This window comes from Anarhichas minor, unplaced genomic scaffold (genome assembly GCF_050575085.1).
Source record: "Anarhichas minor isolate MPS153535 unplaced genomic scaffold, ASM5057508v1 ptg000007l, whole genome shotgun sequence".
Classification (NCBI taxonomy): Eukaryota; Metazoa; Chordata; class Actinopteri; order Perciformes; family Anarhichadidae; genus Anarhichas; species Anarhichas minor.
This window is the reverse complement of record NW_027466453.1, coordinates 18,430,164-18,457,500: the sequence shown is the minus strand read 5'-3', so window position 1 is coordinate 18,457,500 and position 27,337 is coordinate 18,430,164. Positions and strand designations below refer to the sequence as shown.

At 41.3% G+C, this 27,337-nt stretch overlaps 1 protein-coding gene across 1 annotated transcript; it reads left to right on the top strand.

The window, feature by feature from the left end:
• Positions 1 to 5,187: 5,187 nt before the first annotated feature.
• On the top strand, positions 5,188 to 26,973 carry baiap3 (BAI1 associated protein 3). The gene is made up of 33 exons (XM_076081374.1): positions 5,188 to 5,321; positions 11,752 to 11,839; positions 12,560 to 12,643; positions 12,818 to 12,925; positions 13,405 to 13,464; positions 14,446 to 14,512; positions 15,855 to 16,068; positions 16,293 to 16,337; positions 16,927 to 17,004; positions 17,798 to 17,903; positions 18,060 to 18,167; positions 18,247 to 18,339; positions 19,041 to 19,144; positions 19,235 to 19,352; positions 19,531 to 19,655; positions 20,799 to 20,889; positions 21,091 to 21,147; positions 21,270 to 21,367; positions 21,483 to 21,534; positions 21,645 to 21,796; positions 21,933 to 22,056; positions 22,721 to 22,861; positions 23,044 to 23,139; positions 23,415 to 23,630; positions 23,741 to 23,809; positions 23,901 to 23,980; positions 24,967 to 25,075; positions 25,608 to 25,679; positions 25,768 to 25,851; positions 26,093 to 26,213; positions 26,289 to 26,412; positions 26,484 to 26,689; positions 26,870 to 26,973. The coding sequence occupies exons 1-33, from the start codon at positions 5,188 to 5,190 to the stop codon at positions 26,971 to 26,973; spliced, it is 3,528 nt and encodes a 1,175-aa protein (XP_075937489.1).
• The last annotated feature ends 364 nt before the right edge of the window (positions 26,974 to 27,337 follow it).

The following is a 27,337-nucleotide window of genomic DNA, read 5'->3' as shown; positions in this document are numbered from 1 at the left end:
AGGCTCATGTGGTTAAATTAAGTTCAAAATGTGCTCGTCGTCTTTCATTCAATTACACCAACTGTCAGTGTCATTGTTAAAGGAGACAGTTCCCTTTCATTTTGTCGACTATGAATGTAATGAATTAAATGCATGCTAATTACATTGGTTGTGTAGACAACCCCCTGCTATAGTGTCTCTTGGTGTGTCTTCTGTCTGATGTAGGGCTGCAACAACGAATGTGTTAAGTCGATTAAATTTGATTATAACAATAGTTGGCAACGAATTTCATCAGTGATAGTTGGGTCTTTGTTGTGATGCACGTTGCGCGCTGTGGCAACGTCTCCTAAGGTGGGGGCAGTAAGCCAGCCAATGCCGCGGCTCACCAGGTCACGAGATGAATTACAGAAAATCTCTTTTGTCTCTGGAGTAAACATTTGAAAATTAGCAGAGTGTAGCCGGACAATACAGCGGAAAAAAAGTGCAGAAGCAAATGTACAATTACAGGTTCTCATTTGAATACAAACAGTCTGTTTTCTTTCAGTAATTTTGTTTTAAAGCTAGCGCTTGAGATACTTAAGATATACAAGTTCATAAGTTACATTGAAATATTATCTTTCTATTATGTACATATTGAATTAACACTGTTAGTTAAACAGTGATCGCATTCCTCTCCATCACTGTGTGACACAGATTGTGGCCTGTAGTAACTGTTGTACTGAACTGTGTATAAACATAATGTTTTTTGTGTTTTACTGCATTGAGGTGAACACACTATAACACCAAGTGGCTCTTTTTATCAGACCGTAGAATTCCATTTACCTGTATTTACCAGCTCCCTTTCTTCTGCTGTTACCATAGAGACACTCTTCCCTATCAGCAAGGCGCCTTTGGCTGGCGGACTCATTGGCTCTCACAGGAGAGAGACACTGTTGAGCATTAGCAAGTGTTTCCCTGGCACGACTTTGGCACCAATATAGCAAGAAAGGCATTTACTTGGCTTCGACAGTGCTTCCTTGGCAGCCGGCGCCCCACCGGCGGTGGCACGTCGACCCCGTTTTGTCACTATGGGCTGACGGCTGAGACAGAGTGAAATCCCGTTGGGAGAGATCCACTCCCGTAATTGAAATGAGTTCACCTGGGAGACAGCTGCTCCGCGGTGCCTGTTAGCTGTCAGCAGTCCATGCATGCCTACCAGCCTGCATGTGGTGGATGTGCTGTGACGCCTGAGCAGGTTTGTTTGGAGCATTTTTCCTGTTTACCACAGCGAGAAAATATGCCTCAGGTATTTGAGCTGCACGGCCTTTTAAAGATGTCATGGAGAGAGTATTTCACTCTCAGAACGAGGTCACTAAGGAGAGCAGAGAACACTCAACGCTTTCTCGGTAGCCTCTGACGGTCATTGACAAAATGCACATAAATGCACCTGAGACTTTTCTGAACTGGAACAATATTGATACGAAATAAACTGCCCGATTCCATTCACCACTCAAATCTCATTAACATTTGTGAGTCCTTGACATTTCCTTTGCTGTTTGTATACAAATAATAAAGATTCAAAAGTCATCTGAATTGTTCCTTTAAATAGATATCTTTTCTTCTTTTCTTCTGACCTTATTAACATCCAAAGGTATATTGAAGAGGTAACTCTTTTCCCTTTTCCACAAACTGGACCTGTACATTTGATGAATGTGACAAAAAACACCAGTTTATTTCACGTGCACTTTACTCAGAGAGTCCCTGTCGGCTTACACTTGAAAAGAAGGAAAACAGAAAGTAAAATACATAGTAGAACATGTAAAAGTACACACACATACACGGGTAATGATATTAATATGACAACAAGGCTGAAGTTGGTCATTTTAAGAGCAGAGATCATACACTATAAAATCCTGAAGACCTCGATCCATTTTTCTCTCGTAGATCGGCCAATCCTCTAATTGAAGGACGACCCTGCTCTGGCTTAGTGGTAGAGCACTAAGCCACAGTCGCACTGGAAATATTTATGACATATTTCCTATGCAGCTACAATGGAGATTGATGGCAGAAAGTATCAACAACTCTGAAATTCAATCGGATTCAAACACCAAAAGCTTTCTCAAGACGTTGAGCAGTGACATTCAAAAAATACCAGAATAAATCCATCATATTCTTGAGGCAGCTCCTCAGTCGCTTCACCCTAAAGCAATACCACAAGACCTGTATCTGTGTTGACAAGTAGTTAGCTAGCTGAATGTTTATGCATCCACAACCTGTAATAGAACCTCGTCCTTGTCTGCTAGTTTGGAAAATATAGGAAATCACGAGAGAAGTCAAAAAAAGAGGAAATTCCAACAGTTCGTCACTTGGAAATGGCAAATGGATCTGCCAGAGAAGGAGCACAGACACTTCAGTCTACTAGAGTAAAGTGTGAATGTGGATAACAGGTGTCAGCCCCATGGATCGATAGCATACTGTCCTGTGGGCTCAGTCAGTGATACTACTTGTACTGCGAGTATCTGCCTTATCCGAGCTGGGAAGCCGACTGCACGCTGCACTGCAACTCTCTCAGCAATTGGTCTGAATGATGGCGGTCACACGGCCAAATACGTTTCGTTTTCTTGAATCTATTTGGTGAAAGCGCTGTCATTCAAAACATACAACCTTCAACATTGTTTGTAAAATATAGAGCATCAGCTCAGAATGACTTTCCACTGTTATCCTCTTACAGTTTGTTAATAACAATAAGTGTCTTTTTCTGGTTGGAAAATCAGAACAAGCTCCAAGCAACCGTTGTTCATCGCTTCTTTTTTTCACGGCTGTCAACTATTGAAAAGAGTGTCTAACTTGTTTCCGTCAATCAAAGCCTCTCTCTTGTGTCTTCGTCATTCGTCTTTTCTTTTTTCTGCTGCTGCTCATCAGCACGCTGAATGTTCGAGGCTCTCACAAACATCCAGGTTCAGCCAGCCAGTATCACAGGAGCTCACATCACAGTCAACATGCAGTGAATTGGACAAGCGGGGGACTAAAGTGCGGATGCTGTTAAGGAGGAGTCTTTGATTTAACGATAAGCTTCACTCTCTTCCTCAGTTGCTAGGCAGACGTGAGCATCCCTGAGAGTTTTGCTGTAGGAACTACGGACATTTATGTGATTTAATAAACTTGCAATCAGTTCATTTTCATGCTTTTTGACTTGAAATGAATATTGAAAAGAAAAGCAGACTGCATTGTAAACAGTCTAGCTGCCACAGTGGCTTCAAATGTAATGTTGTACTTGAAAAAAGTGGCGGCTAATAAACGTATATTCTGGTCCTGGTGTGGGTTTAGTGACCGACTTCAATATTGAAGCGCAGGTATTTTTAGATGCCCAACCTTCTGTTGAGATTAAAAGGATTAACTCCTAATGTACTCGATGACACACGATGAAGTTCAGTGTCTGACTTTTGACAATAAAAAGGTCATAAAGGGGCATTACTCTTAAAAATGATATTCACGCTAATTATGTGGCCCTTAAGTCAATCAAATACAATTCAGAAGACAGTTACATTTTGGCTTCCTGTGCCTACAGACTCGGCTCTGGTCACAGTTAAGAGGATACACTGAGCTGATGTGAATTGATGTTGCTATTGTACAGTTTGCTGACTCTACCTTTTTCTTTTTTACCTTAGGGAAAATGCAGACGTGGACATTTTCATTAAAAATCCCTAAACACAACAGTTTGCTTTATTCTTTAGCTTCTCTACTGCGGGGAGCACTGACGGAGCACAATATTATTATTATATGAGGTCATATAATTCAGTTATACTTTAAAGACGCCATGAAGCCAATATGAGAGTTCACTTTGCGGCTCTGAGAAAGACCCGCTCGGTCTCAGCGGATGGTTTAGCGACACAGTGCAGATCTCTCTGAGGTCACCAGATTGGCTCATTTTTCTAAATTCATATTTCACAGTCACGACATCCCAAGTACCCCTGCAAGTGCTTGGATAACATTTCTGCTTCTGTTAAATGTTAACACAGTGAAACTGCTATATGTTAAGATTAAACATTAAGAAAATAATGATTTTGTATCACATTTGTTCATTAAATATAATGCCTGTCAGTCAATGCCCTCCAAACTGGCTTTCTATTTAAATCATTCTGGTTATTAATAATTGAGCATTTGTTTGTGAACACATTCATTAATTTGAGTTTTACAGCATTTGAAAAAGTTGATATATCTTGGAAAATATATTTTGGAGATGGTTTCTTCTGATAAATTGTTGGTCCACAGAACGGCTGGTGGAGAGTCCTTTGGGATATTCCCTGATATGCTTAATGGAATTAGATGAGAAGATCATATTTACTGGTATTTGTTAAATATGAAGCTACAGTACAGCCAGCATAAACTAGCTTAGCTTAGCATAAAGACTAACCAAAGGTTAAGAAAATCCACCTACTGTATCAGCACCTAGAGCTCACTATTCAACAAGTAATGTTGTTTAAAGAGCTACCGTTTCCCCCAAGAGGATTAAAGTGTCAATTATACAATGAACTATTAATGCATGTTTAATGATGGATTAAAATACTTTCGCTGTACAGATAAGTACAGAAATGATTTCCGAATGTGTTTCTCATTTAAACCTTGCTTCATTATTAAATTACTTTTCTGTAAAGCCCACATTTCATTACTTTTCCTACTAACTCTTCTTTTATTGACCCTCAGTCAAAGTCTTTTTATTCTGTTTCACATCATCTGGCTTTGACTGAGCTGTTTCTGCATCACAGTCTAGTTTTTAGATCCTCTTTTAGTGTTTGTCCTGCAGATGCCCCAGGTCTATGATGAAGACATTTTTTGGAATCATTTTTTAAACATAGCTCCGTTGCCAATTCATTGAAGTGATATCACCGTTTTTTAATGACATTGCTGTTATGGGGCTCTTGTGGCTCTCAGCTCTGAGTTGCATATTTTGTGCAAAATGTGATCCCCAAAAATAAAGGTTGATTGCCTTTGAACCGGCCAGACCAAAAGGTGGAAGATAAATTGCATAATTTATACTCGGGACAGAAATAGAACACACACCTCCTGCTGAAGAAGAGCATCATTATGTTACAAGAGCAGAGAGGTTATGCAGCTGCACAGCTGAAATTAAATGTATTTTGACTCACTCCTCTAGAATAGAGGTGAATTACTCAAACGGTGCTAATCACGGGTTGCACCTCTTTGTGTCTTTTCTGGCAGTGAGAGAGAATGACGACACTGCTGGACCTGAAGAGTAGTGTGTTGAGGCAGGTGCAGAGGAGCCAGTCGCTGAGGAGCCGAAGGGAGCCTTCACCCACCGCCAGCAGCCCCCTCACACACTGTCCTGACCACTTACCTCGCAGGTGAGTTCTCTTGTGTGCAAACATACACACTCCTGCAAGTTCTGTACTTGGTTTCCGGTTATTATGTTGTTTTTTAATGGATGTAACATTCGTGGAATTGTGGTGCTGTTTCGTTTAAACGGTACAAAACGTTTAACCGTTTTTTTCCCTTTCTGTCACTCAGAGTTTAACCGATTTTAGAGAAAATTCAGAGATGTAATGAAATCCTTTCAGGCCCACTGAGCGGAGATCATACACTATAAAGCAGGAGCCGGGCTGTTTATTTACATGTCACTTAATTCTTTACTGGATTGTTGCCTCTTAGGACAAGTAATAGCTTCAATAAAGAGATTATTTATTGAGGAAAACGAAATTGCATTCCGGGTAGCTCAGAAAGATGATAGCACACGCACATAAGAAATAAGTCTTGTCTGTGATTCATTTGTTTTCCGCTGGCCGTCCAGCTGAAGCTACAAGTCATTATTTCTATGTTTGAATGTGTTTGGTGATTATATATAGAGGAGACCATGCACAAGCTGCCTCACCCCCCAGGACACATCAACCACCACACTATTACACAGTCAGGCTCTGACACCATCACAAATGCTGCTGATGCTTTTGTATCAGTTTACACCACAGGGTTCTGATGTCCACACGTCTCCTTCAACATATGAGTGAACCGTGGTACCGCACACTGCTGCTGTTAGCTGAGTGATAAAGACCTCTGGCTGCATCATAAATCAGGGGAGCACATCACCATATGTTTTAGTTTACGTCTGTGTTTTGAGTTTGAATCCATTATTAATTAAAGTTACTGGTACATGGGTTCATATTGGTGTGTGTGTGTGTGTGTGTGTGTGTGTGTGAGTGTAAACTGTGTGTACATTTATCACATACAAAGCCAAGAAGAAAAGTGATCATAACATTATAAACAATATATACTAACTAACTGTACGGCAGGCTATAAATAAAGAAACCACTGCAAAAAGACAAAAGGCAGGCTTCCACATGTAGCATGCTAACTGAGATGTTGCCATAAAAAGCTAAATATATTTTCTTGTCGATGTCATTAAGATGGCAACAGTTGAAACGGTTCGTCGATAGTTGTTGGTTTATATATAATATATAAGAAAAGACAACACCACACCTTTTATTTATAAAAGGAGCTGCTCACTGTTTGACCCATTAATTAAATTGTTAATTTGCTATAAATGATTACATGTTCTTATGTCAATATTGTTTGCATGTACTTTATGTGTGTATTTATACATGTATGCATATGTGTGTATAGTGTGATATATGTATGTATGTTATTTTTTGTTCTTCTGTTCTTTTTATTTTCTGTTTCTCTTGAAGTGTTGTGTGTTGTGTCTTTAATGATGTCATGTTCTACCAGTAGCTGGACTGCGATGTGGTCTGTGCTGAGAATAAACAGGACCTCAGTGGTTCAGATCTTGTCTGATCTCTTAAGTTTTATTCTTTTGTCCCTGTAGAAGGTTTTTCATTATTTTTAGTCTTTTCTTGCCTGCCTCGTAGCAACAAGTAAAGTGGAACAGGTAAAATCTTTCATCTGTTTTTTCAGTCTTGTTTTGAAGCGTCATCCGAAGCCAAAAGTAATTGTATGAACCTGTGGTTTCTATAGCAACCTAAATAAAGGCTGCTGCCGTGAACTTATACTTGAGCTGACGACCGTGTCTATTTTTAACGTGGAAGATAACCTCAGATTCTTTGCTCAACACTGATGAATTTTGGATTGGAAAGACTGGCTGACCATCTTTCATGAATATGTTTTTATTTAATGCGTGGTCTTTATGCTGCCTCAGCATGTGTTGTTGATTTGGCATTTTTCATTGTATTCCTGATGCAATTTAATGTACAGTCTGCTTCAATGGGAGCATATTTGTGTTCTTCATTAAAGTGTGATTTGAACTGTCAGTATCTCACATTTTTCTCATTTCCCATGCCAGCTCCCTGGTGCTACAGCCTTCCCACTGAGTCTCATCCGTGCACCAACGCTGAGTGCTCGTCATTAGAGGCAGGCTGTTGATCTTTGTTATCCATTCAGACTGCTGCTGGCCTGCCTGCACTCTCACTTTAATTGAGAATTTGAAAATGAGGCCGGGTACATTCGGGCCGCTCCAGCCACAGTTGTTGACCCAGCGGTGCAGTCGGCTGTCAGAGCTGAGCTTTCAGAGAGACCGGCATGTTGGAGGGTTTTGATTCAGTTAGGCAAATTACGATTTTGTGAGCTGGTTTTCAAAGTCTGTGAAAATGCACAAGACACTGTCAGAGATGAGCTTGAACTGACGTTATACAGCAAAAAACACACAGGGATTTATATTTAAATTCATATCGTGGTGAACTTCACACTTGACTCCACTGTGTTTTGAATTGTGAGCTCGCTACACTGTCACTAATGGATTTGACTCCTCAGTGACACTGAACTGGTGCTCTCACATTCACAATACATGTAAAATGAATTTACAAAGCTGAGATGTCTCTCAGCTACAACTAAAGACAGTTTCCTTAAACTTGCCTATACATTATTTATCTTCTCAGTTGTCTTTGGAAGTTCTTGTGTTTTTTGCCATGATGATGCCTGATTATGGCGCTGAATTATATACTCCTTGAGCACTGAAAGGTGCTGTGAAGATACCCAGCACACTGACTTCCCATTTACTTCTGTGAAGAAATAGGAAGTGGTCCCTTTTTCTTGGAAAACCTGGCACTGTGTCCACTTTTTTGGACATTTTTACCACCGTTGGCTCCAGCGTGGACAGTAGCCTATACTCTTGACAGTGTTGTGTCATGTCGCCTGTATGTAAGCAAGTAGGGTCTGTAACAGCATATCCAGCATAGGGCCTGCTACTCTGGACAAACTGGAATTTTTATTGAAAAACTGGAATTATTGACTTGTCTGCAATTTTCACACTTTGCAAAGTCACCCAGTGGGCCCAATTAGACTCTTTGGCAGCCGGTTCGGTCCCTGGGGCCGCCGTCATTTTGAAACCCCTGATTTAAATGGTACGGCTGGTGTTATGCTATTTTTGTTATTGTCAATATCATGAAAACACGAAAACCAACAATGTGTTATTCTGTCCATCAATATTTTCCTGATCTCCTCACAGACTGTGTATAAGAAGTGTATGTAGCCACTGTGATGTCACCCATTGGTTTGTGGACTGGTTTTCAGTTCTGAAATTTGTCCGTCGCCATCTTGGTTTTTTGCAACCAGAAGTGACAAGAAGTTGGAGCTCAGTGCAAATTTTTCTTTTACAATTGACGTTCAACTACGAAAGGGTTAAAAAGGTTTAAAATGAAAACATGGACAGCTTCCAGACCGTACAACGCTGTGGTAGCGACCTGTCAATCACAGGGTAGCCCCGCCCTAAAGCATACCCTGCTTTATGGTCTATTTCACTCTAAACGGGACCATAATTTAATAAATGAACATACATAAGCATGCTACACAGGCAGCATGCTTATTGGCACCATGAGCTCATGGTTTGTTTTGGTCTGTTGATTGGACCCCTACCACATGCAGGTATGGACATGCTATACAATCCTTGAGGGAGAAATGCCTACAATAACAATAGTGTAACAATAATACTGTTCAAGCATCGTCTACCTTGTAGTCAGGAATCATGTAAGAGCCTTACGTTGGAGTTGCACTTTGCCTGTTTTTAAAATGTGTCAAATCCTCAGTCAGCTATTGACCTGCACAGTGAGGAAGTAAAAACTGTGGAGCACCATTGTGAAGCACCCAAAGGACCCAAGTTGAAAATAATTTCACACCAGGCTTTTGTTCTGCCTGTCAGTAGTTCTAGCTCGGAGACTGCTGTTTCTTTCACAAGTTATCGAATGGAGAGATTCTGCGATCATATCTCCATATTAGATTCTCTTCACCTGTAATGTTTTGTTGCTTAATCAAATGTGTAATTAGAGTAAAACAAGCAATGCTGTGTGTAGTGTTGAGTGGGGATCCTTGACATGGAAGAGATTCTGTGTTGCGATAGGAGCAGCAGCACTGACAACCGTGATGAATCGCATTAAAAAAATCAGCTTATTTCATTAGAATGCATACAGACGTCACATTGTCTTTCATGCTGCAAACAACAGTGATGTCTGTGCTATTAATTACTATGTATGCGCTGCCATATTATACTGAAGTTTGAAGAGAGGGGTTGCTGTCATCTTCACACCCCCAATTAGTCACGTTTATTCTCGTAGATAGAAGTAGAGTGTCCATGTTTTTATTTATGTCTTTCTTCTGATTTACTCCCCAGACAGGAAATTGGAATGAATTCTGAAAATAAATTAGAATAAAATGACAGTAAAAAAATAGGACCTGTTTCCTAGCAACATCAAATCAGTTTGTTATTGAGCGAGAGAAAGAGAGAGTGAGAGAAACACAGAGTGAGAGAGTGAGAGAAACACAGAGTGAGAGAGAGAGAGAGAGAGAGAGAGAGAGAAACCCAGAGTGTGAGAGAGAGAGAGAGAGACACAAAGGTTGAATGATTTTTTTTTTTGTTGATGTATCAAATCAGGATTGACTGGATTTGCATCATTTGGGTATTATATCGGCTCATGAACACGTCGCCCCAAAGCTGGAAACAAAAGATCCCAGACTGTCTGGACAAATCCTCCAGCTGACTGACAGAAGATGGGACAGATTTCTGGATAAGAGGATGCCCTGGATGATTGAAGATGGATGTGGAGAGAATTGAGTGTCTCATAACACAAGTATCACAATCAAATTAGGCTTATTTGTGCTATATGTGCAAATGAAAACTGTAAGCTCCAAAAAACAAAACCTCCCATATCTTGTCAGCCGAACAGGCTTTTTTTTGGCGGAGGCATTATTGGAGACTCGGTTTGTGGCTTCAAGCTTTCAAACACTGACTGAGGGGCTTTCGGATCAGAATAGCAACTCAGTTTTTGATCAGTATTTGGCAAAATCAACAAACACACCAGTGGGGCTGAAAATGAAAGACCTGTCTGTTGCAATATTGTGGTAATGCTAATAAATGAAAAGGTTGAACTGGAGGAGATGAAACAGGTTAGTTAATCGACAGAAACTAAAAAGCAAATATGTTGATTATTAAAGAATTTATTTTAATTAAAATACCCCAAAGTCAATTCAAGCTTCTAAAATATGATTATTTGCGGATTTTCTTAGTTTCGAATGATATTTCACTGTTTGTGGACTGTTGGTCGGATAAAGCAAGCAATCTGAATGATATCAACTGGGGCTCTGCAAAGTTATGATGGGCACTGTCTAAAGTTTTCTGACAATATGGACCAAATGAATCGAGCAGTCAAGAAAATGATTGTCAGATTAAAGGTTAATGAAAGTCATCGGCAGCTGCAGCCCTACTGCAAAGCTTGACTTGATTAAAAACTGTGGACACTTTGAAGAATTGACTGTATTTATAGCATTTGATGAAAGATTAAGCCGTTTAAACTGAATACATCCACCTTTCAAGTTTTACTGGGTTTGACGACAGTGGAAACCTGACCAACTCTCTCAGCATGACTGCCATTAGCTCTCATCAATACATCAGTGGTTTGCCATCCTCTCCCCCACCATGGCGAGAGTCAGTGGGTGCTGGGATGGGCTGCCACTAGCCTGCTGTGATGTGATAACGCTAATAAAGGAGCGTGACAGCTCCTCTGTGGACGTCTCCTCCGTGTAATGTGATGGGGTTGGCTGAGAGACGAGGAAGAGGACGGAGAGAGAGAAGCTGGCAGGTGTGGGAGCTGTGGGGGTGAGGAGTTACAGGCAGACCGCATGGCTGATCCCGACGGTTCTGCTACAGCTCCACAAGTGATCTCCATGCAGGCCGGGAGGAAGACGCCCGGTGTGAGGTTTGGGAAGGGTGAGATGTTGGGGTGAAGATGGTGGTGGTGAGGGAGGGGAGGGGGGGGCTACTCCCTCCCTGAATGTGCATGTATCACCATGACAACTTGGGCCAGCGGGAGTCCGGGATTCACTCACACCTGGAGGAAACGGGAAACATTTGCATTTTGCACACAGCCCTGCTCATCTTATAGCAGATTAACATGATTCACACAGTGCAGACATGTTGGATTGCTGAGAGCTTTGGTCCAGACCTGCTTTTGCTTTTTAGTGCATGAGATAAGAAGGTGTTTGATGGCTAATACGGAGCTGAACTGCAGGCGATGGAGTGCTGTAGTTCCACATAACAAGGAAACAGATCGTCTTTATTGACAGACGCTTCTCTGAAGTGTCTGTAAACAGGATGCAGTGTGATGTCACTGAATCCCACTTTGTTTTTAATTTGGATCCAGAAATATTATATTCGTCTGATGAGATTAACTGTTACACGCATGTCGCCTAACTTTTTTTTTTCATAAATTAACATATTTCCCAAGTATTTCATCTCTATTTTTAGGGATGATTTGTCAATCTGTTTACTCTTCTTGGCAGGATTTCCGAGGAGAGCGTGGAGTTTTTTGAGCGTGTGAATGCCATCCTTCAGAAGCAGGAGAACATGCTGCGGACTGCCCAGGCTGAGGTAACCCTCACCCAACTTCCCCTTTTCCGTCTGTTGCACCCTCGATACACGTCTGTGCATTGCGAGTGTTTGTTCAGGCCAGTGTGACGCCTACAGACAGAAGGGCCGGGTCGAGTTGGGTGCTTGGAAGACTGGAAGCTCAGCTGTGACAAGCTGCTGTCAATGGTTATGTTCAGCTCCTCCTGCTGCCAATGCTAATAAGGCAATGATGCTCTATTAACATCTTTGCTGAGAGCAATTGAATATTCATTTCCAAATTGCTGTAAGACAAGAGAGTAAAAATGGGAGTCATCATCGAAACATAAGGAACATTCACACTGCATATCATAGTTGGTTAGAATGAAGTGGCTATTAATGCAATAGTTGTAGAAAGATCCTCTACATTTCAGGAAAATACTGAACATTTGGCTCCACTGCATTTATTTAACAGCTATAGTTACCAGTTACTTGTCAGATTGATATTTTACATAAACATTTGATAAGCTTATAAAATACATTGCAAAAGCTGGAAACCAGTGGTTTCCTTTTTGGCATGTGACCCCTCCAAAAAAATCACGTTGCGACTCTTTGTCACATTTCAGATGCCTATGAGTTGTTAGCAGTCGAATCAAAGAAGGATTTCACCTCTAAACCTTCATTCAAATAAGTATTTGAGGCCCAATGTGGAACCACTGCTGTACAGCCTTTTGTTTTGGCTGAACTGTTTCTGACCCCTCACAGTGCGAAAGAGGAGCCTGCACAGTGCCGCCGCCGCAAGAGCATGTGGATCAGGCCTTTATCCCCGACAGAATCCGGAGGACAGAGGTGCGTCTGTTTTTAATTGTACTTCAGCAGTTTTTAAATTTTCAAAGTCACAATAACAGACACCTCCTTGCTTTTAATGTGCTTCAAAGCAGAAAACATGATGAGGAAGGAACATAAGCTTTTATTTATTCATTTTTGAGGGATTGTCATTAAGTGGAGTGTGTTTTCATTTAGCTGGACCTGCTTTATGAGGAAGCTGTTTACACGGTGGTCAACCGGGTGGGAGTGCCTTCACCTGAACATGTGAGAAGTGACGAAGACCTGTTTGCTTACCTGCTAAAGGTATCTACGTCCCTACCTCTCTACCTACAGTACATACCTACCTACCTCCCTACCATCCTCCCTCTGTCCCTCTAAAAAGCAGGATCTATGTTTCGAGCTCCATTACATCTCTGTTAGTAACACCGCTGCTAGCCTGAACGACGGTGTTATTTGTTGTGGGCAAGCTGTAAGAATCTGAGCAGATGCTGTTGGCTCTAACCTGATTAAACATCAAAGTCCAGTCACACTGTGTGCTGATATACAGCTGTGATATTAAATCCATTCACATGAAATCGTGCTCAGGATTGTAGCCCCTTTAATGTCTGGAGTGGGTGGTTGTGTTGTATTCCTCGCTGTCGGGTGCGGTTTTATAAAGGACTGGTGTTGCAGTGGATAGTAGCGCATTTTGAATTGTAACAAAACACTGAGTGTTTCTAGAATGTTCATTCACGTTTCTGTTGCGTATAAAAGCTTTTTTCTTTACCTTCTCACCACTCAAGGTGTTTGATATGGGCGAGGAGGAGCATGACATCATTCTCCAGAATGTTCAGGAATCTAAGGTGAGATTCACGAGTCGCTGTCCATTTAAGTTGTCGGCTATACTGTTGCACATGAAGCTGACATCAGTTTTCTATATGTAATTGGAAAAATATACACTAGTCTGTATATTTCCAGTCTATGCTGGTATATTTGTATTACCGGTACACTGTAGGCTATATTTAACAAAGTATTAAATGTTGACGTTTTTGTTTGCCAGTTTAAGTACTTGCAATGTCAAATAGATCCTTTTTCGTGTCCAGAAGACTTCACACAAATGTAACAGAGGGGAGATATCATGACTCGTCAATATTTCAAAGACAAAGGACAAGCTGTAATATTTTTTGTCATATTGTATAATACAGAATTAAATGGAAACCAATTGGTGCCTAGAAAATAAAATGAAAATACTTAAACATTTCTAACAGCAAATTTGCTAAAACATTACCAACTTAAGTTAATAAAACTCCTCAGTGGTCACAAAGTGCAGATCTAGAGGCGTCACTAAATCCCCAGTTTTGCAGCCACAAGTGGTGTTTTTGTGCATTTCCTGGTATTTTCTCATGCTCTTAGTTTGCACGGTGCATTAGTAATAAAGTGAAAGCATTGGAGAGAAACAGTTGGAGTGCACTGATGCCCTTGGAGGGTTGTGAGATGTAAGACCTGTAACACCTGAAAGCCTCACTCTGTATGAGTGTGTGTCTCTTACTTGACTGCAGGGACTCTGTTAAGAACTGTGAGCCCTCATGATAGACTGTTGTTGTGGCCAGAGTGGAATATTTTGCCATTTAAATATTCGCTGGAATTCTAGAACATTGAGTTTTTCTCCCTTGTGAGTAATAAAGCCAATATATAAGATATCTGATGAACCACTCAGTAATTGTTTTTTTCACATTGTTCTCTATAGTGAATGCTGATCTATTATAATGTACTCAATGTGTGACATTGATTTGTTGCATTTACAGTTTCCTACTGAATATAAAGTAAATTGCTCTTTTTCACAGCGAGCCAGTTTTTCCTTGAGAGTTTCCGTCATGAAAGCAAAGAGTCTGATGGCCAAGGACGCAAATGGTGAGACATCTCAAGATGGTAACCCACAATTTGCTAAAACTCTTGCAAGAGTTGCCCGACAACCTATTCTAACTAGAGATGTTCCGATACTATTTTTTCCTTCCCGATACAGATTCTGATACCTCTCGTACGCACTTTTTTTACTGAATAGAGATGTAACGCATCATAATGTACCTCAAAGCAACCTCCGTTAACGTTAGCTGTTAGCTCCGTTTAGCTAATGCTGGCCACGGGCTGCTAACAGCTAACGTTAACTAACTCTACTCCTGACAATTTTAACACCGATTTTTTTGTTCACAATGTCGCATTATCAGGAAAAAAATAGGGTTCACGAGAGTGTTGAACCACAAATGTGTAGCACAAGTAAGTTTGCACGTATGCAGTACAACTTGGGCAGTACAGATCAGGTAGCTAGTGACGCATGCTGTTGCTGTTTCTGTGTATCGTGAATGAGCAGATAAACGATATGATTACACGATATCAGATCGGCGCATAGACGCCCATGTTCACCGATATCCGATCCAGCATTTTAAGCTGTATCGGAGACTTTTCTGATACTGGTATCGGTATGGGAACAACGCGTATCCTAACCATAACCAGCTTGCGAGAGTTTCCCCAATTGTGGGTGACCATCAAGACACGACTGTGATGATACAATGCAAGATGGGTAAAATCTCTCCAACCTGCTTGTGACTTTTTGTGGTGTTAATTGATGTGTGGTTCATGAAAATCTACATAGACGAATGTTGAGCCATGTTGAGGTCTGACAACATATCATTGATGTGAATATCTTGCATACCTTGCTCTTTGCATCTCTCCATGAATGCCCAGTATGCATGTAATTATATGACGACTGCACAATGTGAGGGTGTTGGTATTTGAATAGTATTTCTTTATTATGAGGTGGGAATAAGGTCGGGGCCGACTTGCTACTCACATGACATTTATGAAATAACAAATCACATCAACCACTTCATGATATCATAATAAGATATGTAAAAGATTAATAATAGCAGATCTTTTCAGTGTTCGACCTCCTGTAATGTTCCTGTATGTTGAAAATGGCTGCAGGTTTTTGTCACTTCCCTCGACCACAGCCAACTACCTGAGACCACTTTCCATGCGAGGTGAAATTCATCCCAAACAAGCTTGTTGTCACCCAGTCACAATCTTCACATTGACGAGCACTTTCCCAAAACACAACACTGATTGTAATCGCAAATGAGCCCAAAGGAATCCCTCCTCCTGCTGCTGCTGTAACAGCATCAGCAGAGGGACGGCTATAAACAGTTTTCATGTGTGTGATATAACCTTTTCTATGCGTCACTCCGCGGCCTGCCAGGGTACAGCGACCCCTACTGCATGCTGGGAATCCTGCTGGGCCAGAGTCCGCGGGAGACGGAGGAGAAGAAGGAGAGAAAGTTCAGCTTCAGGAAGAGAAAAGACAAGCTGGAGAAACGATCCAGCACCAAGGAAGTGTTACCTGCCAGGTGCATCCAGGTGACCGAGGTCAAACCAGAGACTCTCAACCCAGTGTGGGACGAGCACTTTGTGTTGTGAGTACAGCAGACCTTAAGCAGAGTGCTGGACATTGTGATATGTGTGACATGCAGGATTCACAGTTTCATTTGTTTCACACTGAAATCTGTTAGATATGTGACCAGTGCAGCACAGTGTCATCAGCTCTGCACTAAAGGATTGATGGGTTTCTTGTTGGTATTTACTCATGGAGATGATTATTCAATTAATAATGTTTCTTGGTTGTTGTATTTTTTCACAGTGAAATAGATGATGTCCATAATGACCTCTTACATCTTGACATATGGTAAGATTAGTACGCAGCAACTCCTTGAATATATTTGAATGTCAAAATGCCCAAGGGACAAAAAAATGATTTTTGATTTCATTATATTAGGCTCAATTTGCAAACAGATTAGTATTTTTTTTCTACTTTATTTTCCAATCACTTAGGAAACACATTTGAAATCAATAACTTTTCCCCCCAAAACATTTTTTTGCAATCACAGATTTTCAATTGCCAATACATTTTTCAAACCAATGGTCTTTTAGGTCTGATGGAGAAAAAGGGATTGTACTTGGTTGAGCATGAAAGCGAAGTTGCTTTTTGGCCTCAGCTCGAAACTGTAAAATTGTACCTTTTGGATTCGTAACAAACTGGAAACCTGTGAGCCGTTGCATAACAGATTGGTTGAAGAGTCGTTATTTAGCTGATAAAGAAACTTTTCTTACCCCCAGTCAAAGCTTTGTGAAGAGTTCACTCTTAACTCCAAATTCTTTTCTTGAATGCTAGATAGCAGATCTTCTTGTTCTGTTCATTGTTGAGCAATGATAGTGAGGCATGTTCCTGCAGGAGATGAGAGGTTGTAATAACCTCTGAATTCTCTTTTCTTCAGGGATCATGACGATGACGTGTCTGTTGCAGAGGCCTGCAAAAAGCTCAATGAAGTCAGTGGACTTCGAGGAATGGGCAGGTAGAAGAAACTCTGTTGTGTAATCCTGAATTAACATTAATGTAACAAAATGTGATGATGCAACTGTCTTAGATGTATATTTTTGTTTGAAATGCTGCATATTCCTTTAGCAATGTTGTTAGTCTTTTTTCTTCAATGGCTAAAGTGCAACTGAATCATAAATTGCGACTTTGTGCACAATTATATAAGTTGGTAATTAATTTATTCAACCAGTTGGCATTGTGGCAGTGAATAGATGACTCATTCAACCTGTCAATCAAAGTGTCATTTCAATTTAATTTAAGCCAAAAGTTGGAGTTCATGAATAAAGAAGCCAATGTTATCTACATTTGTTAAAAATAACGACACAAACTAGTTTGTTCATTTTAGGAGATCATTTGGTATTTGTCCTTTTAACCTCAAAGAATGACTGACATACAGAACGCCCTGTGCTGAAGCTGTGCACACAGAGAACACAGAGTTCAGCCGTAGCCATGGAGAGACTAATAAATAGCAGACATGTTTAATGAAAACCTGAGAATGTCATTCAGAACCAAGGGACAAAAGGATCATAGACCTCTGGTGTAAAATGTGCAGTTTCCATTTGAACAAAAAGTTGGAGTAAAAGCAAACTTTCATTAGGAAATGAAACTCATTCTGATGATGCTCTAATGTAAGTCACAATTCATAAAAGCATTAAATAAATGCCCTTAAAATAATAAAAAATATTGGGTTATAGCTCTCACATTACATTTAAACATGAATTCAACCTGTGACAAACAAGATTCCCTTTTCCCTGCATTTGTCTTGCCAGGTATTTTAAGCAGATAGCAAAGTCAGTGCGCTCCAATGGATCTGCATCGTCAGGCTCCGAGGACAACGCCGACGACTTCCTCGGATGCATCAACATCCCTTTGAGTGTGAGCGTTCAAAGTCCGATCAAACACTCACTACTCAGGGGCGTCGAGCTACTGTGACGAATCAAACACAACCACAGATATATTCCCCCCGAAAGACACAATGTGAAGAATTCTCCCTGTGTCTGTAATGTTAATCTGGCTGATTCCTTCATGCAGGAGTTCCCAATTGTCGGCTATGACACCTGGTTTAAGCTGGAGCCTCGATCAAGTACATCTAAAGTTCAAGGAGAATGTCACCTGATACTGAAGCTCTTCACCAGCCAGGTCTGTGTATTCAGATTACTGCATACTCCTCTTCTTGCATGTGTAAGATTACCAACTTTTAACTTTATTTTTTTTTCAGAGGGACACAGCTTTGTCTAAGACCGACTCAAATGTCTCCATTCACAAGAAACTGCTGAGTCAGATTGTGGAGTATGAGCACGGTCATGTTAAGGTGAGTTAAATGCAGATATTCATTCAAAGCAACCTTTAAATAACAAACAACCTTAAAGCAGTGGCGTAACGCTTGGCCCCCAGTGAACACTATTATGAAAGGCCTTAGTGCACGCTAGTTATAAAGCACACACACACACACACAAACACACACCATCGTTTTATCACATGATGAAAACCAGACATGACATCGGACATCTACATATATATTACCCAGCAATCATTGCATATCTGTATATGACAAAACTATAAAAGAAAATAAGAAATTATTAATTTGATTCAATATTTATAATTTATGCAGAATAAGAATATAATTGTATTATAGATTGATAATGACTATTTTACCCAAAAAATGAAAAGAAAATGTGAGGGGGTATATAGCAAATGGCATCATGATACATGACACTCTTTTCTCAACATAGTCATATTTTTGAGATGTCAGTTTGAATCACTTTATCAAACCCCCACGGTGCACAGCCTGTGCTCTCTATATTTACTCCTCAGCCAGAAAGACAAAACCACCAGTTTAACATTCTGTAATTAGGGTTACGTTAACTTACTTCATTCATTGTTAATTAGTTTATAGTAGTGTTCATATTTTGCATTTATTGTTGACTGTATGCCATTTTTTAAACCAAGCAAAGATTCGAGTACGAACAGATTCCTCTGAACTGACATGTAATCTGCTGAATATAATCCTAGAGAGAGCCCTACAACTGGAACGGGCAGGTTGGTCCTCCAGCATGGACTGTGCTGACTCACCATGCTGTGCAAACTGATCTCTCACCTCTCCAACAGGCTGTTATGTGAGTATTAACGGAGGTATACAATTGATCAAATCAAATATGAAAGCGTGAGCGTCAGGTAAAAGGCACTTGTTTTGTTTTTTAACCCAGACGCTGGCAGTGCTACAGCAGCCACCATCGGACCCAGAGGGTGTGCTACTCCATGCTGCTGCGCCTCCTGAGGACCGTCGATGCAGAGTGGGACCCCACCGCTGTGAGGGGAGACCTGGTAGGTTTTCGGCCATCGGCCTCTCAGTAGAAAAAAAACAAAAACCTTTCACCATCTGGAAACAGTCACCTCATTAGCTCAGCTCTTCACTGACATGCAACAAGGTTTTTGGTCCAGCCAAAAATGTCTCACAGCCAGTGTACTTAAAGCTATAACTGAGGGCCCTTCCTGTGTCCAGGAGAGGCAGCTGTCAGACAGCTTCAGGCTGTACACAGAGCACTGCCTGTGCCTGATGAAGAACATGCGTCAGGTTTTCCCCTGCACCAGCGCTGCTGCCATTACACGCTACGAGCTCATGCTGAGGTAAAGTCACACTGCCATCACATCACATCAGACACTCCCTGTGCTGCCATACCAGGTAGACGCTCAACCTCTGACCCCAGCAGACACAGAGAGACTTTAATCAGTCAGTCATCATACTCTGAGGAGGAAGCAGTGTTGGGCTCCCTAAACACAAATTTAATCATTGCTCATTTCTCATTTCAAAATTTTAAACATTTGTTCCTGACCACAGATTCTGTTGTATACAACCTTAAAAATTGATGTTATTTGATATATATACAACATATTGTGGTCATAACATACATATGTTTACTTACATATCCTTATCTTCCATAACATATTGTTTCCTATGATATTATGCTTCAATTCCACCAGTAAAGTCAGTGACCAAATCCATTGGCTATAGAGTCAAGAAAATGTGAGAGCAACCCTGATAAAATGTCCTGCGACCCACCTGTGGGTCCCGACCCAGTCTTTGGGAATGACTGATATAGATCATATAGATGTTGATGTTGCTTGTGTACATCAAGAAACAGCTTGAGGAAATCACAAGCATTCATTCATTGGGGAACATGAATATCCACAGTGAATGTCATGTCATCAAACATGTGTTGGTCATCAGGAAATGTTCCGGTCTCCAACTAATCATGAGAAACAACAGATGGAAGACCATAGATATCTGCGTTACATTTGATAGTGATCTGGTCGACATTCTGCTCCGAATCAAGTCTGATGGACCGACTTAGCTTTGAGTTACCGTTACACAACAGAAGGAAGAGCAGTGAAATGGACCAAATTTGGGATTCTCTTCCACGTAAATGTCAGCCATTAAAATCAGCTAATTAATGAAGTTCTTGTTGTCGTGGAGGTTTCTTTTTAATAGAAACTTCCTCCGTAAGAAGTCCAGCTCTGCCCAATGATCAACACCTCGAGGGAAATCTTTTCTTCATCTCTTAGAAACACACTCCGAGTGACTCACCAAAATCAGCCTCTCTCCTCTCCTGCAGAGACAGTGCAGGATCCTGCTTACAATATGAGTGCAAAGAATTTAGTGAGATTCAAGCTACTGTGCTTATATGATATTTTATATTCTAAGAATTTGAATTATGTGACCAGAAATCAGTGTTGTAATGTAAATGGCTTTTTCCTGTCTGTGAATGCCAGGGGGATCGGCTACATGCAAAACATGCTGGCGTTTACGACTGTGTGTCCCCTTCGAAATGATCTGCAGTTGGACATCACCACTGCTGTCAAGGTATCAATGAAAGAAAAAAACATTTGTCTTACTGTAGGTTCACTTGAAGGAACACTGTGGAGTTTTTCACTACTTGAGGTGCTGTTGATGAATGACTTGATTAGCAGGTCGATGTATATGTTTGTACTACATTTATGTACTCCACAGGCCACCTTTGAGTAGCTCATTTAATCTCCTTAATTTGTGTACTTATTTCAACAGAAAGGAACTGTGGAGTGGTACGAGAGCTTAATTGCACGATATAAACCAGAGGATGGGGTATGTCTGTACTGATTAATATAAGTCCTGATGATGGAGGTCATTCCATTTAATCATTTTTCATTGACTGGCTTTGAGGATTAACATCCATGGTGTCGTTCATTTTTATATTGGCAAAGCAGACTCTGGAGGAGCAGCTGAAGAAGCTGGTTCAGGTGGTTGATTCCGTGTGTGCAGACGTACAGAGAGCCCAACACATTTACAACAAACTCTTCTACAGGTGAATACCAACGCTGTGCAAAAACAAATCAATGTGTAAACGTTACCTGGCTCAGAAACATTGATTTGGATTACCAACTGAAGCCATTTCATCCTTTGTTTGTTTGTTCGTACAGTGCAGTGAAAGTAGATTTCTTCAGCACATCATACAGGCAGTTGGAGAAACAGGTAAATCAAAAAATGATGAGAAAAGTCCTTGTAAACAAGTCTTTTAAAGCCTTGTGTGAATCATTCAGAGTTTTTGAACAAATTCTGAGTCAAATTATTAAATCCTTCAGGTAGCCGATGACGTAAATGTAGCAATGGAGCGCGTTTGTGGGACTCTGGAGCAGGAGAGCTCCAGACTGACGCAGACAATGGGAGAGACCATCTTTGAGCTCTTCATGTCCTTGAACATCCTCAAAGGCTTTCGAGAGTTTCTTCCTCTCAAGTTGGTTATCAGTTCAACTCTCATGATATTTCATACAGCAGCATAAAAGGCTCTGACGGGTGGTTATTTGTTTCAGAGTTCAACCTTTCCTTCTGCTTTGAATTTATTGAAAAGGACTTGTGTTCCTCTCTAACAGGGACGCGAAAATGTTGGCCTTGACAGGCTTTCATAACTGGTTCAAGTCATCGATTCATAAGTGGCTGCAGATCGTTCATGACAGATCCTGTGACAGAATTCGTAAAGCAGTGGAAACAGACAAGGTGAGAGGCCTCTGCCATTAAAAGATATGTAGTCAGTAGCAAATATGAGAGTACTTTTAACTTGTCATCGCTGTGTTAACACAGGTGTAATTAATAACAGTAACCATGGCCCAGTTCCAGGTCCTGCTATTGTGCATGTTGGCTCACTGGAATGTTTGTGACACACAAATTAGAATGGGACCATAATTAATTTGATCAATTACGCCTCCGTTTACCCTGCTACATCTCAAAATGGCTGCTTTTAAAAAGGATTGACTGTCTATAAATATATCTATTATAGATACAAGATATTCATTAAGTGTTTACTGCAGTTATATAGCGTGTATTAAAGCATGAATTAGTAATGCATCAACCACCATATGCACATTCAAATACTTTTAGGCAGAATGTAAAATTCTTTGTGAAATACCAACATATTTTTTTAGAATATATAGATAAGCAGTTATAAATATATTCATTTATTGGCTTATAACAAGTATACAGTGTTTTGTAAGGGCTTTATTAACTGCTGATAGAGGTGATTCAACAGGTAACGGGCTGAATTAAAATATCGCTGAACTTTTAAGAAAAGCAATTACATTAGACATAGTCCTGAAAGACATGTGACCTGTTTTATTCACACGCTATGAATGTCACATGTTGTTTCCATGTGTTTTGTGAGCAGCTCGAGCCTGTGCAGCAGGCCCAACACAGCTCCTCTGCAGTGGAGGTGGTAACGTGCTTCAGCCAGGTACGGGAGATCTGGCTCCAGCTGGCCTGGCCAGACTCTGCGGGGGCCTTCATCTTTGTCACTCGTTTGACAGACGTGAGTGCTGCTTTCAGTGTTGCCACACTTTTGTGCATCATGCACACACAAAAACAAGACACTGAGCAGACTCGCATCCATACACAACAGGATTGATAAAAGATTTAACCAGTAAAAATCAAAAAGGAAACTGTAGATGCCATCGTTATAACAGAACAGGAACCTTTTTCTTTCTGTCACAGAATTTCTGCAGCGAGGCTGTCTGCTACTCAGAGATGATAACACGAATGATTGAGAGAAACCAGCTGGGTCGAGACCACAAGAGCTTCACAGTGCAGGTAACGCCTGTAGCGAGACAGAACTGGGGGGGGGGGGTATGCAATGACGTGGGAAGTAAATGTGTGTTCCCCCTGGCAACACAAAAGGCTCAGCAGCAGATCAGATATGCTTACACACAAAAAAAAACACAGTTGCCTCTTGTCGTCGTCAATCATTTACACTCGCACCCCGTCCCTCCACTTCTCTGTAGCCCTGCTTTTTTTTTTTCCTCCTTTGTTTCTCCACTTCTCCACCCTCTGTTTCTCCTCTTCTGCACCTCCTCGCTCTCTGCTAGCTCTGCATCGCCCTGAACAACACAGAGCACGTGCGTGTCTTCCTGGGTCACCTGCCCCGTGACCTGGACTGGCAAGGTGTGGAGCGGGCCATGGAGGAGTCCTGCGGGGTGGAGGGGAAGGAGCAGGTTTACAAGGCTCTCAATGGGCAGCTGTTCAACATGGACCTGGACCTGCAGAGAGAAGCCAAGCGTCTCATCACGCTGCTCACCGACAAGGTGCTGTGCCCAAAGCATGAATACCTGCAGATCAGTACTACTTGATCGTATGAGACTCCTTTTTGTATCTGTACGTGCATGCACATGTATGAGAGAATATATCTGTGCAGATGCTGCCAGAGCTGCGGAGGTACATCCAGCACATCAGCTTGTCTCCAGACTCCATCAACAATGACGACGTAAGGCCTTGAGGTGGTTCTCTGCTGCATTCATTCACGTATCAGTGGTGTTTGTACGTGTGTAATGTATGTTAATGTGCCATTCTTCTAGGCTGTGTCGCCCCTTATGAAGTACTTACAAGACACTATGGTGATCCTCACTGAAAACCTTGTGAAGGAGAATCTGACGACGTAATTACTTTCTTCTCCTCTCTCCTCGCTATAAACTTCATTTTCTGTTTGACAGGGACAATGCAAATTAATTTCAATAACTATTCTGTGTTATAATTGTGCCACATCCGTATCAATTGCTCATTTCCATCTGGTGAGCCTGTGCAGCTAATGATAAAAGACTATGTACATAATTATGACAGAATTCACAACATAAAGTCACAACACATGTAGCTATTTAAAGCAGGTACATACCCAGCAAGTCTTGCAAACAAACCATCAAAGCCACTATGGCAACTCCCAGTGGTAGTATGTTTTTCATCAAAGCTAGGGTTGGTAGTTTATTTTTAGCATTATTGTACAAAAAGTCCTTCCTAATCTTTCAGCATACTGCAATTCAAGTGGTACCCCAGGGTATACGGCAGTTTTCTAGAAAAGACAAAAAAATGGCAGAATTCGAAAATACAGCCCTCATCCTGCAGCCCCTCCCTCCCTGTCCTAAGCCCCTCCCACCAGAGGAGCACAGGCATGTACACGTTTTATACAGTTAACTGTACAAGTACTAGTCATTAATTTCAAACATGAGGCTTTCATCAGAGAGACGTGCACGTCTCCCGTCATGGGATAGATTTTCTGAAACCTGAAAACAGAGCCAAGAGGAGGTGCAGAAGTCTAGTTTTCTCTCACTTGAATTACAATATGCTCAAAGTTTTTTATGGAATTTTTGCCCAGTGTCGGCCAAAAATAAACTGCCTACCCAGGCTTTAAGATTGAGGCATGATTTGATGACCAAGCATGAAATGTGCACCAATTTAGCAAGGGACTCCTGTGCTATTGTGAACTGTAAGCTTTGGCATAACAATAATACCCCTCAGTGTTACCACTTATCATTATCAAGCTATTATCTGTGAAAACACACACGAGGCTAAGTGAGGGTACTGGTGTGTTATTGAAAGAGCTGGTAAACACAAACGCGTGGGTGTCTCATTGTGTCTGCTGCCTCGTAGAGTTCTCCAAAGCATGTGGGAGCTGCTCCTGCGGATGATCCTGGATGCGGTCGCAGAAAACAGGGGCGTTCAGGTGGAGTTCTACAACCGCTTCCAGTACACAGTGGAGGTCAGTGGTTAGGCTACTGCATTTCACCACACAATACTATTTGTATAGCTATATCCAGTCTGGCATAGTTTGACTAAGAGGAGTAGTCTGCTTAGAAAGACATGTCAACTCTGTACAGATAATGATCACTGCTGATACCAGCATCCTTTTAATTAGCTCGCTAAGCTTGCCGCCGTGCCATCATTAGCATATATTACATATTTATCAAGTCTCCAGGTAGTAGTTCAGCACCAAAGCGTGGTCCCTCATAAATGATGATGTGGGAGCTATTGTATATTCTAACGCCAATTTAACCAGCTGGCAGTGGACGTGACAGATTTGCATGAAAAGTCATGGCATGCTGCACGACAGGGCTGAGTTTGGAGTTTGGCAGACAGATATCGTGTTTGCCTGTCAGAGGTTTCATGCTGTTTCTGTGAACAACTTGTCTCCCTACTATGCTGAGACTTCATTCTATCAAAATGAGAGGGATGAATGTGAAGACTCTCAGCTCCAAGTTATATATATTTATCTTTTCACTTGAATGCTTTAGACCCTGTTGCAGTTCTTGCATGTCAAGGGAGAGGGTCTTTCCCTGGAAGACATGAAGAGTGAAGACTACAAGGTAGGAGTTCTTATAATTTTTTGGGGATTTATATCCTCCTACCCAAGGTGTTATTTATCTTTTTGCTTTTCTGGCCGTGTTGTTTTAGGTCCTGGATGAGGAGCTCAGGCTGAATAAATGTCCCTCCTTTGAGCTGATTGAACAGTACTATCTGGAGAAGATTTCCCAACAGGTGTGTTTCCACTTACTGGCAGTTTCATTTTAGCCCTAAGGTGGACCGAGCCGTATTGATTGGACAGCACAACCCTTTATCTCTGTCTGTCTTTACCTCTGATTGAAAATCTGCCTTCTCCTGGGTTCTTGAAAAACAAGATGCTGTTCTGTAACCTGATACATGCTTTCAATATTTCCTTCACCTTGTGAGGAAAACTTCAAAATGAGTTGTGCTTTTACATATTATAACATAATTTCAGAAAACACTGAAACATACTCGCTTTGGTCGGATCAGTGTGAAGTGCTACTATGATGCTCCAGAGCAGAGACTGACGGTGGAGATTCTGCACGCTGCAGATATCATCGCACTGGATGCTAACGGTAAAAGTGTCACAATAAAATACAGGTTGTTGTATAGAAGTTGAGTTTGCACTCACTTTGTCTGCTCTTTCTCAGGTCTGAGTGACCCATTTGTCATAGTGGAGCTCTGTCCTCACCACCTGTTCCCTATGGCCAAGAGTCAACGCACGCAAGTGAAACTTAAAACCCTGCACCCAGTATTCGACGAGCTCTTTTACTTGTGAGTACTGTTGACCTCTCTTCTTCTTCTTCCTGTTTGTGCAAACCCTGATCTGTTCCTGTGTCTTCCAGCCACGTCAGTCCGGAACAGTACAGACACAGGTATGCCTGTTTGACCTTCACTGTGATGGACTATGACTGGCTTTCCACCAACGACTTCGCCGGTGAAGCTGTGGCTCCTCTCAGCGACTTCTGCTGGCCAGGGAGACCGAACGCCTCAGCTGCCGGGAAGAGCGTCCAGCCTGTCATTCTCCACCTGTCTCGCAGTAAACCCAGCGGTACATAGAGCTCCAGGCTGTATCAAGATCTTTGTTTTACACAAACATAATATTGGTTCTTGGGAGCCCAGAGGGTGTAGCTCTGGGTTTTCCAATTACCTCTCCAACATGAAAAGCCATTCTAGAGATATTTGTGTCAGGTGTCGGAACTGCTCTCATCTGTTTTGCTCTCCCCTCCAGAAAAGCCAATCATGAGGATGCTGGACGCTCGCATCGGAGACAAGGAGGCTCAGGAGTTTGTCCGCAGGCTGAAGGAGATTGAGAAGTCAATGGAGGAGGAGTAAAAGCTGTCCATGCTGCCTGTGTTGGTGTTTTCTGACCACGTCTTGCGATATGTGCTTTTGTACTGGTACGATGTTTACAATATTTGAATTTCCAACAATGTTATCGTTTGTTCAGTAATTATACCAAAATGAAAAGAGAAAAAAAGGAGAACAGTGAAGCTTATAGCTGTTTACTAGCTGGGAGATGGACATCCTGTCACTGTGCAACCCTGTGCCGTCTCAGTCAAACTATATTTTAAAATTGAATGGATAGTTGATCCTAAATGTTACCAGTCTATATTTTTTGTAATGAGGTAATTGTTATCTTTGTTGTATGATCTTTGATATGATAGATTTAACATTTCAGAACTATTTTGTGGAAGTA